This window comes from Caretta caretta, chromosome 5, assembly GCF_965140235.1.
Source record: "Caretta caretta isolate rCarCar2 chromosome 5, rCarCar1.hap1, whole genome shotgun sequence".
Classification (NCBI taxonomy): Eukaryota; Metazoa; Chordata; order Testudines; family Cheloniidae; genus Caretta; species Caretta caretta.
The window spans coordinates 23,160,590-23,175,867 of record NC_134210.1 but is presented as its reverse complement, the minus strand read 5'-3'; the positions used below and the strand labels follow the sequence as shown (position 1 = coordinate 23,175,867).

At 41.9% G+C, this 15,278-nt stretch overlaps 1 protein-coding gene across 8 annotated transcripts in view; it reads left to right on the top strand.

Annotated features, from left to right (window-relative positions):
- PDZD2 (PDZ domain containing 2) overlaps window positions 1–15,278 on the top strand; it is a 320,331-nt gene that overhangs the window by 257,170 nt on the left and 47,883 nt on the right. For all 8 annotated transcript variants that reach the window (XM_048851666.2, XM_048851665.2, XM_048851664.2 and 5 more), the window contains 7 exons: window positions 4,944–5,055; window positions 7,854–8,002; window positions 8,640–8,759; window positions 10,197–10,311; window positions 12,568–12,641; window positions 12,817–13,042; window positions 14,342–14,459. In XM_048851666.2, the coding sequence (XP_048707623.2) occupies window positions 4,944–5,055; window positions 7,854–8,002; window positions 8,640–8,759; window positions 10,197–10,311; window positions 12,568–12,641; window positions 12,817–13,042; window positions 14,342–14,459 (914 nt within the window). The remainder of the gene's footprint in view (window positions 1–4,943; window positions 5,056–7,853; window positions 8,003–8,639; window positions 8,760–10,196; window positions 10,312–12,567; window positions 12,642–12,816; window positions 13,043–14,341; window positions 14,460–15,278) is intronic.

Below are 15,278 nucleotides of genomic sequence, written 5' to 3'. Positions count from 1 at the left end.
AATTACCTTGTTCTTTGTTACTTTTTATAGTAATCTGAAACCAAGTTGGATATAATATAATCCAGGAAGCCAGTAAGAATATTTTGGGGCTTTATTTTAATCATTTGTATTTGCACGCAATTGACCTTCGGGACATCACACACAGTTTGGGTGTTTCCTCTTTGCATGGCTTATATGGAACCATAGAATCGTAGAAGTGTGGGACTGGAAGGGACCTCAAGAGGTCATCTAGTTCAGTGGTTCTCAACCAGGGGTATGCGTACCCCTGGGGGTACGCAGAGATCTTCCAGGAGATGCATCAACTCATCTAGATATTTGCCTAGTTTTACAACAAGCTACATAAAAAGCACTAGTGATGTCAGTACAAACTGAAATTTCATACAGACAATTACTTGTTTATACTGCTGTATATACTATACACTGAAATGTAAGTACAATGTTTATATTCTAATTGATTTATTGTATAATTATATGGTAAAAATGAGAAAGTCAGCAATTTTTCAGTAATAGTGTGCTGTGACACTTTTGTATTTTTATGCCTGATTTTGTAAGCAAGTAGTTTTTAAGTGAGGCAAAACGTGGGGTACACAAAACCATTCAGACTCCTGAAAGGGGTACAGTAGTCTGGAAAGGCTGAGAACCACTGGTCTAGTCCAGTCCCCTGCACTCAAGTCAGGAATACATAATAACCAGACCATTCCTGACAGGTGTTTGTCCAGCATGTTCTTGAAAACCTTCAATGATGGAGATTCCACAACCTCCCTAGGCAATTTGTTCCAGTGCTTAACTACCCTGACAGGAAGTTTTTCTTAATGTCTAACCTGAATCTCCCTTGCTGCAATTTAAGCCCATTGCTTCTTGTACTATCTTCAGAGGTTAAAGAGAACAATTTTTTCCTCCTACTTGTAACAACCTTTTTTTGCTTGAACACTGTTATCATGCCCCTCCCCTCCTCCACTCTCACCCCCCCAGTCTTCTCTTCTCCAGACTAAACAAAGCCAAGTTTTTAATCTCCCCTTAGAGGTCACGTTTTCTAGACCTTTAATCATTTTGGTTGCTCTTCTCTGGACTGTCACCAATTTGTCCACATCTTTTGTGAAATGTGGCACCTACAACTGGACACAAGACTTTAGTTGAGGCTATATCTGCATGGAGTAGAACAGAAGAATTACTTCTTGTCTTGCTTACAACACTCCTGCTAATACATCCCAGAATGATGTTTGCATTTTTTTTGCAACAGTGTTACGCTGTTCACTCATATATAGTTTTCAATCCACTATAACCTCCAGATCCCTTTCTGCAGTTCTCCTTCCTAGGCAGTCATTTCTCATTTTGTGAGTGCAGTTGATTGTTCCTTCCTAAGTGGAGTACTTTGCATGTGTCCTTATTGAATTTCATCCTATTTACTTCAGACAATTTCTCCAGTTTTTCGTCATTTTGAATTTTAATCCTGTCCTCCAGAGCACTTGCAACCTATCCCAGCTTGGTACTTTATAAGTGTACTCTCTCTGACATTATCTAAATCACTGATGAAGATATTGAACAGAACTGGACCCAGAACTGATCCCTGCAGGACCTCACTTGATATGCCCTTCCAGTTTGACTGTGACCCCTGATAACTACTCCCTGGGAGCTGTTTTCCAATCAGTTATAGTAGATCCATCTAAGCTGTATTTGCCTAGTTAGTTTATGAGAAGATCATGTGAGACAGTATCTAAAGCCTTACTAAAATCAAGATATCCCACATAGCAAGGGATAGTCTAGATCCACGGTGTCCAATAGAAATTCAATGCTAGCCACACTGCTAGCCACACTTGTGGTTTTGAATTTTTCTTATTAGCCACATTATAAAAAAGCCACATGCATTAGCCACAATTCTATAGCCTATTAGCCACATGTGGCTAGTGACGAACGTATTGGACACCACTGGTCTAGATAATACTTAGTCCTGCCATGAGTGCAGGAGACTGAACTAAATGACCTCTCGAGGTCCCTTCCAGTCGTACGATTCTATGGTTCTGTTATCTTCTAGGTGTTTGCAAATTGATAGTTTGCTTGTTATTGCATATGAGTGTATGGTCATAGGTGCAGTGGAAAGATTCAGGTAATTTTGCAAAATACTGGGGTTGATTTCAATGACCGAGGTGGGGATTCTTCCTTCCTCCCCTCCCAACTCCAAACTTAACGTAATTGCTGAATGTGTCTTACCTTATTCTGCAACAGTTGGTTCATGCGTTTTGTCCTGAGCCTTTGCTCAAACTGCAAATTGAGTGTAGCCTGAAACCTACATTGCCAACATCCAGGACGTTTAAGCCTCCTGTGGTGGCTGCTCCAGGCCAGTAGTTTAAATCTCCTGCTTAGCTATGGTGTTGTAGGGGGATTGTTCTAGCCTGAATCTCTGTGGCCACATTCTCCAGTAGACAGGGTCTCATTAGTCGTAGAAATCTCACCATGGGAGGATTCTAACTATAAAGACCATGCCTAGAAATTAGGCTTCAGCCTGCCCAGAGACAGACAGATTGCTAGAACAAAGCTGGGTAGTGTGATGGAGAGCATTGTTCTCATTTATCCCTACAGCTGTAAGGGACCAGGCTGTAGGTGTGATGGAAGCTCAGTGGAAGAGAAAGCCAGAGAGGAAATTTGAAGGGGGAGTAGGGGGAGGGACATGAGAAAGTGGTAGGGGAACCAGGCCAGCAGGTTAAAAGGAAACTCAAGAGGGCAGATGATAGCTTTTACAGGGGTGGATAGAATACAAAGTAGGGTGTTTATGCAAATGAGAATGCACAGTAAATGAATACGTAAATTATGGCGTGACCTCATTTGTATACTCTTTCCAGCTTTCCAAAGCTGCAGAGGCAGCAGGCATGCTAAATTAACATGACAGCTCATCACATCATGGTGAGTGAACGACAGCAATAGAGATGCAGAGCAGAGAGAAACACAGCTGCCTGCATTCAAGCATCCCTGGTCCTGTGTTCCCTGGCTCCCTGAGCTACAAATCATGAACAGCCCTGTCATCCCTGAAAGAGTGAGCAGCATCCCGGCATCCCTGTGTTGTTCTTTAGGGCTTTAAAATAACTAGATATATGACTCTGTATGTCAGTGTAAGTGACTTTTGTCATGAGATTCAAGATTGTTTACTATATATGAACAGGGAAGGAATTATTGACTATAGATTAGGATGGTGTAAATTATAGCAGTCCTGGATCAGGTCTAACTAGCAGTGCTGTGTTTTAGGCATATTTTCCCAGAGCAGAGAGCTTTTGGGAAGAGCTGAAGTGATATTTTGGCCCTGTCCCAGTGACTTTTTTTGGCTTGATCCTTGCATCTCTTCTGGAATGAGTTATCCCCTCTTGGGTATATAAGCCAACCTAAATTGGATGCAGTAATTTTGTTAGGAGAATAGAGTTCTCTTGCTCTTTAGATGAGTCATTTAGATTATACAGAAGTGTGAGTTACAAACCATTTAGCATCAGAATAGAGCCCTGAGATTGCGGCTATGGTACCTTGCAATATCACCAAGAAATAGCTGGAATGTAAGTGTTAAATAAGTTTAAAAATTATGTATAGCATTATAGTAGTAGGAGCTATGGCCGGTAGAGTTAGGGTTGCGTAACAGTTTCCATTTCAAGCCTGTTATCAGTCACTTATTATTTTCTGAAACTTTCAACTGTTGAGCAGAATTTTTACAGGCTTTGGCTCTGCATAAACAGTGAGGTCTTTTGGGGAAATTTTGAGCAGAAGCAGTTCAGCCATTTTTGAGTATGAAATTGCCTGAGTCCTGAAAGGTGAAATTTGTCCGGAAAATAGCCTATACTGAGGAAAAGTTCCTTTGCTTTTCCAGGGGAAATTTGAGTTTTGATTTTTTCCCCCATGTCAGAAGCCTTCCAAAATTGTACTGAGCATGCATTTTAGCTACTTTACCTACGTTTATAAAGTGCACAACTAAGAGAGGATTCATCAATGCATGTGAACACTTCAAAGATAATTATGAAGTGACATATCTAGGAAAATATATTAATACTGCACCTGCATAACAACTTGTGGGGTTGGGGGAAGCATTGGCGTGGATCTTGTAGGGTGCACAGATATTGAGGAGGGCTAATTATACATTTCGTAAGGAGTGTTCCAAATTTGCTGTGCGCCTCTCAGCATGTGCAGGAGTGGGGCTCTCAAATCTGATCATGCCATTGAAGATTATAAGCTTGATTGCACCTTGTATTGCCACCTCTACGTATGCAGATGCCAACCTTTTTCACCCACTTTGCACATGTGTAGATGACATCACAAGATGTTAGGTAGTGAATAATCAAACGCTCTGCATCCTAATGCATCTGCACAAGGCATCAGAGTTAAGATTGTGCGTATAACCTTGCCAGACTTTTGAGTACTTAGCTGTGTAATCTTAACAACAGTCTATTAAGCTAGCTTTTTGTATGGCAGACTCATCAATATTCACTATATTGATATTAATAAAATAACATGGTTTCTATGTGGTTTCCCCTACAAAGCTGTCATTGACGGTCAGTGGAAGTTTGGTGAGCTGACTAAATGGAGAATAAGCAGGGAGATCTGCCCTACAACTTTATATAAAATGATCAGTGCCAAATCCTGTATTCCTGACTAAACTTCCTTCTCTCTGAGAATTTTGCATGAGTAAAGACTGCAGGGTGGTGCTCTTAAAAATATATAGCTGGATGGATGAAGTTATTCAGTAATGTCAAAAGGGATCCATTGAAATATCTGTAAAGACTCTGCTGAATTTTCTGGCTCACATAAAACTAGTTTAATAGAATTCCAAGCTTTCAGGGAAAAAAAAAAGAAATTGTAAGTGGAATATGTACCATGGAATTTTCTTCAAACTAGAAAACACTGGTAAAAATGAGAGCAATTCCATCACCGTGGCTAGTTTCTTCAATATATTCCTTTTTCTTATTTTTCAGATGAGAGAAACCGATAAGTCTCCAGATCCTGCTAATGTGGAAGTGACCAAAGGGAATTGCCAAAGTCCGACCCTGGGAGGTGGTATATTGAAATACAGAAGCCGATCCCAAGGTAAAGCAGGCTTGGTAAAAGATATGAATAAAAGAGCATATGCCACGGCAGAGCTCTTGCACATCAAACAGAGTGGGCTAGGTGTGAAACCTATTAAGCAGAGCTAGGTTTTATTTCTTTTGGACCTCAGGATAGTTTGGTTTGGATGGGGAATTTGAACTGCACAATGTTTGCATTCAGCAGAGCTTGTTGAGTTGAACCTTGTTGTTGGCAGAATAATGAAGCAAAATTCTGCATTACTGAATTTTATTTACCGTTCCTTAAATTTCCTATGTATTTGGTTTGATTTATTTAGAATCATAGATCATCGAATATCAGGGTTGGAATGGGACCTCCGGAGGTCATCTAGTCCAACCCCCAGCTCAAAGCAGGACCAATCCCCAATTTTTGCCCCAGATCCCTAAATGGCCCCCTCAAGGATTGAACTCACAACCCTGGGTTTAGCAGGCCAGTGCTCAAACCACTGAGCTATTCTTCGCTTGAGGGTGGGGGCCTTTTCAAAACGCCATCACTTTATTCCATTCATTAGGGCAAAATACTGGCTTGTTTATTGTTACTTAAATCTAAAATAGAAAAAGGTCATGCCTTCCAGTAGACTGACAATACATAGTGTGAAAGTAGTACAACTCCCTTTTACATGAACTCCAAATACCTGAATCACAGTAATGACACGTCCTCATCACCATGTCTGTTTGGAATCACTCCCTCCTCCAGTCAACAGGCTCTCCATTTATCCAAATGGCTTGCATGTCCCCCCAAGAATTTAGACAACCCATGATCACATCAATTGAAATGAATACTTATTTGTATTTAAAACAGTGTGCGTGTAGAACTAGATCCTGCCACCACCACTCAGGTTGAGCACCTTACCCTGTGAATTGTCTTATTGAAATTGGTAGGGTAGTAGCATAAAATACTACGAAGGCTCAGTAGGGTGGCAGAGTGACTCTGGCACCCTGTTTGGGAGTGGCATAGGGTAGAGTAGGCAGGAGAGGAAGGGTCAGTAGTTGGCACAGTAGCCTGGGACTCTGGAGACCTAGGTTCAATTTCCTGCTCTGCCACAGACTTCTGGGAAAGTCAGTCTCTGTGCCTTAGTTCCCCATCTGTAAAATGGGTATAACAGCACTGCCTGAGCTCAAAGGGGTGTTGTAAGGATAAAAGATTGAAGTGCACGGATACTACTGTTAATGAGGTCACATAAGTGCATAAGGGCTTGTTGTATTCCTGTTTGAAGAGGACTATGTTAATGTGAAGTAGGAACCTTTCAGTTCACGCCTGCAGAGTCCACATGGGGAGTTACAGCACAGCACTTTGGTGAGCATTGTTATTCAGATCCCCATAGTCCGGACTGTAGGGGAGTGCAGACATCGCCTAAAGCAGCAGTTCGGGGCCCCCTGGGGAAGCATGAGCAGGTTTCAGGGGGTCCGCCAAGCAGGGCCTGCATTACACTCACTGGGGCCTAGGGCAGAAAGCCAAAGCCGGAGTCCCGCCGTGGTGGGGCTAAAGCCCACGTCCAAGCAACTTAGCTTCGCAGGACCCCCCTGTGGTGTGGGGCCATGGGCAGTTGATCTGCTTGATACCCCCTAACACTGGCCCTGGCTTTTATATACAGAAAAACAGTTGTTGTGGCACAGGTGGGCTGTGGAATTTCTATAGCATGTTGGGGGGGCCCTCAAAAAGACAAAGGTTGAGAACCCCTGGCCTAAAGGTATGTTTACACTTAGGGAAGCATGTAGAGTACAGATGTTGCACGCCCAGCAAGCAGAGTAGATGGTGACGCGTGGCTCAGGCAGGTAGAGTAGAGCAGAGTGCCCTTTACACCTGAACTCTAGGGTTATATAACAACAGTGTGAACATGGGAGACATTACTTGCAAGTGTAGACAGCCGTGTAGGTTATATACCCTACACAGCTGTCTACACTTGCAAGTAATGTCTCCCGCGTTCACACTGTTGTTTTTAGCAGTGTAGAGTCCTGTTGTCCCTGCTTGAGCTGTCCACTGCCATGTGTAGCTATATGCTGTAACAACAAGTGTGGATGCAACTTGCCTTTCACTGCGGAGTGCAGCTACACATGCCCTACACACTGCCGTAAGTGTGGACAAGGCCTTAGGTGGATAGAATGAGTGGTTTATTCAGGTCGTGATGGAGGCACGTTGATGATGAGTGTGAAAAACTGGGATACCTTTTGGCTAATTACAGGGTGTCCTTCAAGGCAAACGATTCAATACCTTACACTAACTCTACATTCACTTTTTTTTTTTTTTTTTTAAGACAACTGGGACTGTTGCCAGAAAGGAAGGCAAATCATGTTTTTTGGCACCATGTTCCTTCTTCCATTCCTGAAAAATTACTTTCAGGATGATGAGACATTTCCAGACATGAATGCAACTACAGTGTCAGCTTTGTAAGCTATAAAGAAAGCTTGTGAGCTGTGCACACCAATGAGTGCAGTCAGCAGAATTCCAGCTCACTCTCTGTTTTTATCTCATTTTGTTTACTATAGCTAATCACAGAACCTAAGATTTTTGCATTGGCCATAGATTTTTAAAGACATTTTTGTCAGCATGAGATGGAGATGGGAATGCTCCTACATCTTTTGAATTGTATGCAGTGCACATCAGTAATTGATAACAAGCAAAATTAACTCTTCCATGGGAAATTATTGAGCTACCCAACTGGATGCTGCTCCGTAGTATGGTTTTATTTATGATTTACAAAACCAACCATCACATGGCTTGTCAGAATTAAAAGGTGCTGCTGTTTGTCTAATAAATGGTATTCCTGGTTTGTCCCTCAGGGGCTGGATCCCGTTTAGAATCTGTGGGAGAAAATGATGAACTGACCGTGGAGAATGGTGAATCAAATTATGAAATAGCAGTGAAATATTCCCGGGGAGGGAGAAAACATTCTCTTCCCCAGCAGCTTGAATCCTCAGGAACAAGGCAGGTGAGTGGTTATACTATTTACTCTGCCTAATAATGATTTACAGCCAAATTCCCAGGTCCTTACTCAGTCTAAGGTTTTTCCTCAATCTGCTAGAAATGATTGTAACAAACTGGGGCTGCATAGGTGTGTCATGGGGAATTGACCCCAGGCTTCAGCACCTACCACTTGAGCTAAAGGAGGACTCCTTTAGCTGTGAGGAAGTAGAAGGCTGTTGTAGTTGCTGAGGGAAACAGAAGTACTGTGCCAGTGTAATGCATGAATATGCTGTAGTTAAAGAGCTGTAACTATTTAAACAAACAGTGTGTTTCTTTCTTTCAGTTGATGATGGGATAGTTGTTACTTCAGAAGATCATGACTTCTATAGATCATGAATCTACACAGTATCTCAGTTTACTAAAAAAATATGTTAACTGTTACATTATAAAAGACGTTAAATAGATATAACATGAAATTCTGGCCACAGTGAAGTCAATGGCATTAGGGCCAGGAGTTTATCACCAGATGTATATTTTAATATACAATAGCCATTTTAATTTTTGTCTAGTCCATGACTATATCAGAACTTTTCCCATGAAGCACATTGGTGCCTCTTTCATTCAAACAGAATGAATTAAATTTAATTTCTGATGTTCGTTAGGAATACCATATTGTGAAGAAATCGACCCGCTCACTGAGTGCAGCTCAGGTGGAATCTCCATGGAGACTGGCCCAGCCGTCCATTATTTCCAACATTGTCCTGATGAAAGGACAAGGCAAGGTGAGGATTTTAGCATAGCATCACAAAGGCCTGATCTTCTGGGCCCAACTTTCACTGAACCTCAGCGCCTGTGAAAATCAAGCTCTGAATGTTTGTTGAAGTAAATCTGTCATGTGCTTGTTTCATTCTATGTGATGATCAGTAATAATAAACACTTAAGAGCCAAGTTTTGAAACCTGAATGCCTAAGTCATGCCTGCAAAATATGAATGAGGCAGAAACGATATCTTCCTATGTCTGTGTGCAGTATCTAGCATGTTGTGGCCCAGATCCTGATTGAGATCGCTGGTCACTACGGAAATATAAATATTAAATAAGAATGAGTGCATGGTTACAGATATGCATGCAAGTATGCAAAACAGGTATTCATTCAGCTAAGTACTTGTTTGCATTCGCAATAGCCCACTTTGCACAAGAAAATCTGTCTGTTTTTATACTGTATCTGCCTAGAACATTGTGATAGCAGAGGTAAGTCAGCCAATCACCACCCTTACTCTGAATGCCTAAAAATTATAGAAAGTCAAGAGTCAGAACCAAGACTGGAATCCAGATTGATTATTTCCCCAGGCATTTCATTAGGCCACAATGCCTCCCATGATCTGTGTGTGCAATATCATGTTTGCATGTACACGAGGTGCTAATATATTTTACAGGGGCATCCTGAAATAACTTCATCTCGTACTTATGATACTAGTGTAACAAGAAGAGTAGTATTTTTAATGGCCATATTTTTCATGAAGTAATAATTCTGAAGGGGTTTGTTTATCTTAATGGCTGTAATTCCCATTGATAGTAATAGGACCAAACCATCTACAGCATAGGCTGCAATTCCCACTGTCTCTTGTAGATGAAAGGATGCCAACAAAGTAATAGGAATTACGTGCATTTACAGAGAGGGGAATAGACTCTGGGGGAATGTTTACGTACATGTCTTTAAATATGGAATTCGTTATTTACTTAAGTAAACAAATGTTCACACACACACTCACTTTCTGCTAACATTACAACACTGACCTTATGTCATCTTTTTACATTTCTCTCCTTCCTGAGGAAGTACAATATCTGTGATAGCAGAATAAATTGCAGTTAATCCTGGATATGGGTCTCTTGGTTGGGAATTCCACAGTCCATCAGTTTAGGAGGCTGCTGTTATAGTTGGAGAAGTAGAAATGACGAACATAAAACCATAGCACCATGATAACATGAAATAAACTTTTTCTGTATTTAAGGATGACTATGACAACTTTCAGGCTGAGTGATACTATTAGAGTGAGAGTAGATCAGGAGGGGAGAGTGGAGAATAAAATCACAGCATAATTCACCATCAGCTAATTAGATTGTCATGTTTCCTTCCTCTTGGACTATCAAACAGCCTTTATGAGATAAGTGATAACACAGTTGGGTGCCATCAATATATCACTTCTTCCTGTCTCTTTAGGGTCTTGGATTCAGCATTGTGGGAGGCCAGGATTCTGCCCGGGGACGCATGGGGATTTTTGTGAAGACTATCTTCCCAAATGGAGCAGCTGCTGCTGATGGAAGACTTAAAGAAGGTACTAGAAGCTAAAAACCCATGCTGTTGCACAGGGGTAATTCATAAACTTGTGTGTTTAAAAAAAAAATTTAAGCCCCAAATGGCTGAGAACTTAAAAATTGGAGAGTAGCAGACTGCGAATCTGTTTTTTGGTCTTCTGTGGGTGGTTGTGTTGATTTTATGTCTGGGGGTTGTGCTGGGAGAGTTGTGTGGATTTGCACAGGTGGCGAACGAAGGGGGTGTGCTACAGTAAAGGGCAATGTGTTTTGGGGATTATTGGTTATGCTGTTGTGTGGGTGGTTGTGCTGGTGGATTTGTGTGGGTGGCAGTTGGGTGCGTGGGTGTGGCAGCTGGGACAAGTAATCCATCATCTGTGAAATCTCCCTCAGACAGCCAATTAAATTGTTGCATGAAAATTAGCTGTAGAGTAAGGATGACAATTGGTTGAATTATCTCTGCTATCACAGTGGTCTAGGACTCTTGGCATGGCATAAAGGCGTGCCTTACTGTAGCTGTACACCTCATGGTGTAATTTGTAAAAATCAAAATGGCTGAGAACTTAAACACTGGACAGTAACAGACAGCAAAAGCTAGTGGTGACTCAGTTTGGTGATATTCTAACAAAAGTAGCTCTCAGCCATGCTTGTAGCTGCTTCCACCACTTCACACTGATTCAACAGACATTTTAGGCCTCAGAATGACACACACAGAGTCACATTCCTGGAATCTTATTATATAGGTAGTGGGGAGAATCCAATTCTGTGTAAAAGGCCACAGAGCCAAATTAGTTCAACACAGCTGAAAAACCATAGCTGCTCGCCTTACTTGTGCGCCTGGAAACCAATGGAAGGGTATCAGCATGTGAATTCATCTTATCAATCTGTTCAACAAGAAAGTTGGTCAGACCACTCAACCTACTGGGTTTTTGTTGTGCTTTAAGAGAACAAAATAAAAGAAGGAATAATCCCCAGGAAGCCTTTCCATGCCTGGGGAAGTGTACAGAGAAATGTACTTCAGAGGGTCGATTTGGGGATCTTGTTGTTTAGTGTTTTTGAGCACCCAAAATGCACAGGACACCTTCATACAACATATGAGAACACCGTCCCTGCCCTGCTGAACTTACTGTGTAGCTCTGACATGACGAGAATGGTCTAACCAGACACAGGGTTGGAAAGAGGAGAGGAAGGACAAGAAAGACAATAAGATCATGCCGCTAGTTAGTAAAGTATGGACATGGCCTGATTTATTAGCACCTTTCCTGCCTTTCAGATTGGCTGTATAGATTCACATCGATTAGCCATGGCATTGTGTGTGCTCACATATAGACTGGTTGGTAAAGGTACCAACTGACCGTGGGTTTAAAATGCCGGTTTACATAACACTGCAAGTGCCGTCTCTTCTGCAGGAAAGCACTCCTATGTAATCTTTGTGCACTGGCCCTGAGAAGCCAATAGTTATCAGATATCCCATAAACCTAAAATCCTCCACTAATCAGAGCTTGGGTATTCTGTTCTGCATTGGATTAGGAAAAGGTGGAGATGATAGTGCGCTGTCTAATTATGCACAGATGTAAGGGTGTGTAAGACTGGAGAAGAGAGATCTGGATCTTGCTCTCTTTTTCTCCCTCGAAAGAAGTAGCTCAACACAGCAGGTTGAAAGTATTGTGACCCAAAGCCTTGTAGTACTAAGCAAGCAGACATAGCTCTGGGACTTGTTTGGGGTGAAGGTGTCATGGACTCTCAGCCACCTCTGTGTGTTTAGCTCGCTTTTCTCTCTGAACACTCTGTGTACTACGTAGAATGCCATTAGTGTTCTGTGTGTGGGCGTAGGGCCAGCTTTCTCTGTATGGCCATATGGGTGCCATAACATTATGCTCCACTCTGATTCCCAAACTCCTGGGATGTCCTAGTATGGGAACGACGTGAAGAGACCGTGGGCCCCTGTTAGACTCCACACTGGGAGTTTCCACTCCAAACATTCTGACTCCAATTAAAATCCAGAATATTTTCAATTGGTCTGTTATAATAAAAATTGAAGGTGAAGAATCACGGTTGAAGAATATTCTGTGCTCCACTACTTCAGCACTATATTAACTACAAAGGCCTTACGGCAAATGGAAATAAATAGAAAACAATTAAAAGCTTTTTTCAGCATAATAAATCAGAAACAATGTGGTAGCCCATTGCTTTGCTAATGTCCAGGAGCAGTCGTGTATCTGTCTACTATACTCTATCCAAGTGTAAATGCTGACTTGATTTTTGTATCTGATTGCCAGGGGATGAAATTCTAGAAGTTAATGGAGAATCTTTACAAGGGCTGACCCATCAGGAGGCCATTCAGACGTTTAAGGTAACAGAATTATAGACACAGTAAGAGAGAGAGACTGTATTTCTCATTGGTTAACAGTTTAACACCATGGTTTTATTTTCCGCTGCCACAGTTGACTGTACAGATGATTCACTGGATGATGCGTTATTGTGCGTCAGGTGTCTGTATAGTCTAATAAATTTTCTTCCTTTTTTAGCAACTCAAGAAAGGTGTAGTGACCCTCACAGTGCGCACGAGACTGCACAGCCCGAGCCTCACCCCATGTCCAACTCCCACTTTAATGAGCAGATCAAGCTCCCCAAGCTCCAGTGCGAGCGGAGGAACTCCTGCACCTGGCTCTGAAGACGGAGACACTTTCTCCTCGTGTCGCAAAGGCCCAGGACCAAAGGACAGGATCATCATGGATGTGACACTCAACAAAGGTTAAAGAAAGTTTATTACTGCTCAGCTGGTTAAACTAACTTGGAAAACGGGTGTTATCCATCTGAATGTGTTTTTCGGTGAATTCCTAGTACACAGGCTAATACTTTCATCCTAACACATATTCCCACACCAATTTCATCCAGAGATTCTCAGCTTGTTCAGTCTGCAAACCGCAAAATGACTGAAAAATCATCATGTGACCCATCATATCCAAGAGTCCTTTGTAAAGTTTCCACCTTTTTGATCTGCAACCAACAAAATAAGGTTGAGGGTCTTACGAGGAGAAGGTCCTTGTGCTACCGGGGTGGGGAGGTGGTGGGATGGGTCAGGTGCCGCTGGGGTGAGGGGCTAATCTGTCTGGAGGTTTCTCTGTAGTTACTATTCCTGTAGACGCTAAATGTTCATGTTCCTCTCATAAACCTCCACAGAGCTATCACTTAAGCTGCGCAGTGCACTCAGAATTGCCAGTGTATACCTATCTAGTTAATGCATGGTATTTTCAGTGGTTACGAACCATAGCACATGGGAATTTTCAGTGCAGCATCTAAGGAGCAGTGATGGATGCATCTCAGAAGGTTCAGAGCTTCAGATGAAAACTGAAATGTCTAGACAAAACGTTCCTGAAAAGCATCCTTTCTTGTGAGATTTCGGATAATTACTGCTTCTGTTAGGGTTGGAGCCCATTAGTGGAGAGGGAGAAAAAGTGAAAATGAATGGGGAAATTAACTGAACCCCAGAAAACATTCTCCTTCCTCAACCAACTTTCTTCAGGCCCTTTCGGTGCCAGACCTTGGTGGCAGGTACTTAAACCAGATAGCAGAATTTAACCAAATGGTAATGGAAGTGAGAAACATGGTTTAAGTAACTTTCTTGTTTAAATTTCCTAGAATTCCTCTAGACACACCAATTATATTTTATTATGTACACTATGGTGTTACATCTTGAGACAAAGCAGATGCCACATTATGTTCCTGATGATAGAGGTATTTTACGGAGAGATACTGTAAAGCAATGTGTGGCTGAAAGGTGGTCATGGAGGTGAGTAGTGTTGGTCGTGGGTGAGGTTGAAGTTGATCCTCTGACTCATAGACCTCCTAAAAGCCATTAAGGATAAATATTTTCACTTCTAATTGCAGTGTGGTTTTGGTTTCCTGAATGACAACCCAAAGACCAGCTCTGAAACAATGCACTATTCCTGGTTATCAGTGTGATTGGAACATAAACACTCATGTGTCCTGTGTGATTACAATCAAAAGGGACTAAACAGTTTTTCCTCTTTCTTTGTTTGTTTTTTGCAGAGCCAGGGGTTGGGTTAGGCATTGGTGCCTGTTGTCTCACACTGGAAAATAGCTCTCCAGGGATATACATTCACAGTTTGGCCCCAGGATCGGTGGCTAAAATGGATGGTAGATTAAGGTTAGTTATGAACTGAAAGCAAAAACATGCTGGTGTACGTTTACAACATAATGTTGAAATCGGCCTGAATACTCATTTTCAGCAGTGAGGTCAGTTCTTTAAAAAATCCATTTTAGTTGGGGTTTTTTGATGGGTGACTTAGATGATCACAGCAAAATTAGTAAGAATATGTACGTTAAAAAATTACAAAGGAGTATTTAAAAATACCTAAAAACGTTTCAAAGCCTTCTTTGATATGATATGGACAGTTGCAGACTCCTGGGGCGGCTGTTTTAGTGATTTCAAGGGGCAACACAGCCTAATGATATATGTCCAACCTGGAACCAACAGGAAATGAAACTTAATGTCAAGTGTCAGAGCCAAAATGAATCAGCAGGAGATTTCTGTAGCTCTGTTAAAGTTTAGTCACCTAAAACTTTCTTGAAAAGAGCTGTGGGAATTTTCTGCAGCAGATTGCGTCTCTGGTTGCAGCACCAGATTAAGTGACCGGAAATTATTTTATATTCCACTCTGAGTTTCCTTATTTGGCTTAAGAACTGTTGGGTGAAAATACAGCAAGGTCCTTCCGGCTCCTATGTCCCTGCCTAGCTGATTCAGCTTGGGTGGAGTGCCCAGGCACACTTATATACTGTGGAGAATGGCTCTGTGCCAGCCCCATGTAGGTCAATGCAGAAGGCTACAACGGAGATGGGCCAAGGCTGAGGCCACAAGACTCACATTGACATTAATCCTGAGCCCAATCTAGATAGGGTGACCATATGTCCTGTTTTTAAAGGGACAGTCCCATTTTGGGGGACTTTTTCTTATATAGGCGCCTAT